The 4,118-nt window shown below is 30.9% G+C and overlaps 1 protein-coding gene across 1 annotated transcript; it reads right to left on the bottom strand.

Moving 5' to 3' along the window:
* Positions 1–371: 371 nt before the first annotated feature.
* Positions 372–3,210, bottom strand: LOC145839291 (kelch-like protein 7). Its single transcript, XM_082946887.1, has 2 exons — positions 3,177–3,210; positions 372–1,747 (listed from the first exon to the last, which is right to left on the bottom strand). Exons 1-2 carry the CDS (start codon positions 3,208–3,210, stop codon positions 372–374), a joined length of 1,410 nt encoding a protein of 469 aa, XP_082803013.1.
* Between the last annotated feature and the right edge of the window lie 908 nt (positions 3,211–4,118).

Below are 4,118 nucleotides of genomic sequence, written 5' to 3'. Positions count from 1 at the left end.
TTATTTTTAAAGCACATCAGACATTAAAGTTATTAAGTTGTTACAGTTTATCTTTTTTAATTCAAGTCAGTAAGGTTTATTAAAAAAAAACTCTTTGTCAAGATACTATTTTTAATCTAAAGTACATACGTTTATAAACTTAGTAAAATAAAACAACGATAACAAATTAGTGTGGGAACATATCTTACCATGTCTTAAGTTTTTAGCTGAAAAGTTTTATAAAACGACATCATACATAGCTATCAATGTTTACAATTATATAAATTTCCTATAAAATGTACACATTATTAAATTAGTACATTTAAGTAGTATATAATAGTTAACTATAGACATTTTGATAAACAATTATAAAAAGTACTTTCACACAAAGTTCACTTCAACTGGGAAATTTTACCACAACAGAACAACAAGCTCGACTTTGTCAATTCGCACGACGCTGACGCCCATCTTTCATTCACAACGTCATAAAAGAACACTTTACTCCAACAACTGCATAGCACGATCAGTTTGTTGCCAATCAAAATAGCTCCGAAAGGCAGCTGCAAGTTGTTGAACCTCTCTTGTGGCGCTTTAAGCAAAACAAACTTGCCACAGCTTGAAACGAACACTTCGCTGCTCCGCCCTCCGACCACAAACATCTTGTTCCTCGCCGCAACAGACTTGTGACCGCACCTCGGTTCGACCATGCCAGGCATCGGCGACCAGGCGTCGGCCGCGTGTTCGTAAACCTCAACGGAGCTATGCGCTTCCCGCGCACCATTGCACCCGCCGCTCACAACCACCTTTACTTCGAACGCGCAGCACGCAGAGCGCGGCCTGGCTCGCCTCATCTGCGCAACGCTCTTCCACCTCAAGTACCTCGTGTAAAATTTCCAGCACCTCCTTTGGTGCCACCCGCCGACGACGTAAATGTCGCCCATGAAAGCGCAGGCGCAGAAATCAAAGCGATCGTCGGGCATTTCACCCACTTTTTCCCACTTTCCCGCTCCTCTGAACAAAAATCTTTCAACTGCAAGAACCGTTTTGCCGTCTTCATCGTGGCCACCAAACACAAAAAGTTCTTGGTCGACGCAAACCACTTCGAACATATTACGACCCTCTTTCATCTGTGGCATGGCGGTTGGTTCGTTCAAGTTCTTTGGATTGATCCTGTGCACTTCGCTGAAAACACGATCTTTGACGTCAACACCAACAATAATGTCAAACTCGTTTCGGTTGCAGTACCTGCTAGTAGACGAGTATTTTTTCAAGCTGCTTTCATCACTTATAAATTTGCTAATGGTAGAAGCACACTCATCGTTTAAAGCAAAGCAAAAATATTTACTCAAAAAACTGCTCAACGCATGAACGGATAACAAGGAACAACGGACTGTGAACAAAAGACGTTTTGCGTATTTTATTCTTTTGCTGAGCTTGTGACACAGCCAACTGTTTGCTGCGCTCGCCACTTGCAGCTCTGAATCGATGTTCAAGCGATCGCTGGAAAAAATTTTGACGACAAACAGAAAGTCCAGTTCCTGAAATTTTCGCGAGTGGGCGATTGAAGAGAAGCGGTGTTCTATAAAACTCATCGACAGTTCCAACAACTGTGGGAGGTGGTAAAGCCGCGACAAGAAGTAAACTGCTGCTGCATTGCTGCTGTTGATTTTCTCCTTGAAGTGAAACTCGTTTTTTAAGTCTTCGCTCAGCAAAATTTTGCTAATCTTCAAAATTGACAAAGATTTGTGCTTTTCACATTTCAGGCATCCTAAAGTTTTTTTGATAAGACAATATTTATATGTCAAACACTATTATCAGCATATAAAAAAGTTTAAGCAAATATGATAGCTGTGTATGTATTATTTTGTACATCTCATTAAAAATATCGAAAGAACTAGCCTTAGTTATGTTAAATTCGTTTTTATCGATTTTTATGTTATAGATATACTTTTTGGAAAAGTTAGCTGAGTAAACTTTCATTGCTTCAAACGATCATACAAAGTAGTTTTTTTCTATACACAGAAGTACAAATAATCCTGTTTTTTTTTCTTAAGTTTCAGTTGTAAAAAATATGTTGTAATATCTCGATGTATTTAACAACATTTGACAATGTTAAAATTACACGTAGTTTGACAACACTCAACTTGCAAAAATGAAAAAAAAATATTTTTTAGATTTAGTTACTAAAAAGTCAAGACCTAACTTAGGAAAATTTATTGTTTAGTTCCATACCATAAAATTACTAACTTATACTTTCAAAAGATTATAAGTTTCAGTGCTCAATTTGCATAACAACCATTAGCATTTTCACAACTCTGGTTAAGGATCTAGCATATTTATTGTTTTAAACCACGTCTCTAGATACAGCTAACTTTGAAAATTTCACGGTTTTCTTAAGGCAGTATTAAATGTTTTAGATGAGTATTTTGTAATTTATTAAACAATAATGTTAAAACCATTTAAAGTGTAGAACTAATTTATTTTTTGTATCTTTATTTAATACATTTCTTATGAATTTTAGTTTAAAATGTTTAACGTTTAATTAGTAGTTTTATAAAACTTTTTTGAGTTGTAAAACGTTTTTTTTTTGCCATCAGTTTAGTAAACTTAAAAAATTTTTAAAAACTTTCGATATAATATTGACATGTACATGTAAAAAGTTTTATCATAATCACCCCACTCAATAAGATAAATCAAGGTCAGCGCAATTTTCCTCCAATGGGTGTGAATTTAAAACTAAAAAAGTAGACGAAATTTACTTAAATAAACTGTTTTTCTTTAAGTTGAGCAAGCTTCTTCAAAATTTTTAGTTTGGTATAAAACAATTGTAGGTCTTATGATTTTTATCAAAACTTAAACACAGTTAAATTTAAAAAATAAATATAATACATAAAATACTTACCTTTCAGTTTTTTTTATAAATCAATAAAACAATTTTTTTAAATGACCTTTTATTAAAGGTACTTTTGAAAAATTGATTACCTACTCGACAAAGAAAAAAACAATTATTTTTTTAATAATTTCAAAATTTGTTTTTATTAAGAAATTAAAAGTCTTATTAGAATAATTTTAGGCATGGTTTAAAGTTTAAGTTTACTCATTTAGAATAATTTTTATTTATCGATAATTTATAAGTTTGTTTTTTAATTGTAGCTACTTTATAATAAAACTGACAGTATAAACAAAATTAATTTAACCTTTTCCGATCAAATTCGTTTTTTTTCTGAACATTTTTCTGCATTGGAAGACAAAACAGAAGTTTTGTTTACGATGATTTTCACAATAATTTTTGATTTTTCGTTTTTTTGTTTTATACTTTTTATATGGATTCTTGTCAGGTGATATTTGTTGATGCACGACATTCACTTGATTCATATTTAAACTGTAAATTTATGAAATACTGTGAAACTGAATATATTATGAATGATAAATAGATATCACTGACCAGTAACCAATAGTGTCGCTCAATATTTTTCTTAGGTGGAGCAAAAAAAATAACTATTTTAAATCTATTTTTGTTAGATAATGACTTTTTCTATTACAAAAACATACAATTGCTAATTTAATTTAATTAACACTAATTTCATACATTTAGTTTAAAAATATTGATATTGTTTTTAATTGACCTTAATATCTAAAGTACATAAGTATATTTAGTATTTTTTATACTCAAGCTGTTTTTATAGCTAACCGAATACATTATTAATATTAATTATGTATGTCACTTTTACGTATTTTAGTTAAACTAATTATGTTTAAATGAAACGAAGAAACAACAATAGTATGATATTTTAGTTAAATTTTTTTGTAAATTTGTTTTCACTAATATCACAAACAAAGCTTCTGTTTGGTTTTTACAAATGTTCATTTTTAAAGAAAGCCTAACTTTAAACTAAAAAAATAAATACATATTAGGTTTACTACTTTATCTGTAAACTATAATAATCATTATCTAGGCAACCTAAAATGTTAGGTATTGAATAAAGTATAAATTTTCATACTTCTTTTTTTAGTTACACCTTTAACGATAAAAGTAAAGTTTTAATAAATTTAGGCATGTATATAAAAAGTTTGAATTCATTTAAGTTTTAAGCTTGGTTTGATACAAATCTAATACTATGCTCCAGGGACGTAGCTAG

Source organism: Thalia democratica, chromosome 6 (assembly GCF_965202585.1).
Source record: "Thalia democratica chromosome 6, ktThaDemo2.hap1.1, whole genome shotgun sequence".
NCBI classification, from domain to species: domain Eukaryota; kingdom Metazoa; phylum Chordata; class Thaliacea; order Salpida; family Salpidae; genus Thalia; species Thalia democratica.
Note: the sequence above shows the minus strand (reverse complement) of the source record. Positions and strands in the feature narration are given on the sequence as shown.

What these genes read in the sequence shown, in the direction of transcription:
- LOC145839291 (XM_082946887.1), bottom strand. Translation starts at nt 3,210, where the DNA reads ATGTTCAGAAAAAAAACGAATTTGATCGGAAAAG. An exon ending in AACGAATTTGATCGGAAAAG is followed by an intron (nt 1,748 to 3,176) that starts GTTAAATTAATT and finishes AAAAAACTTTAG; the next exon opens with GATGCCTGAAATGTGAAAAG.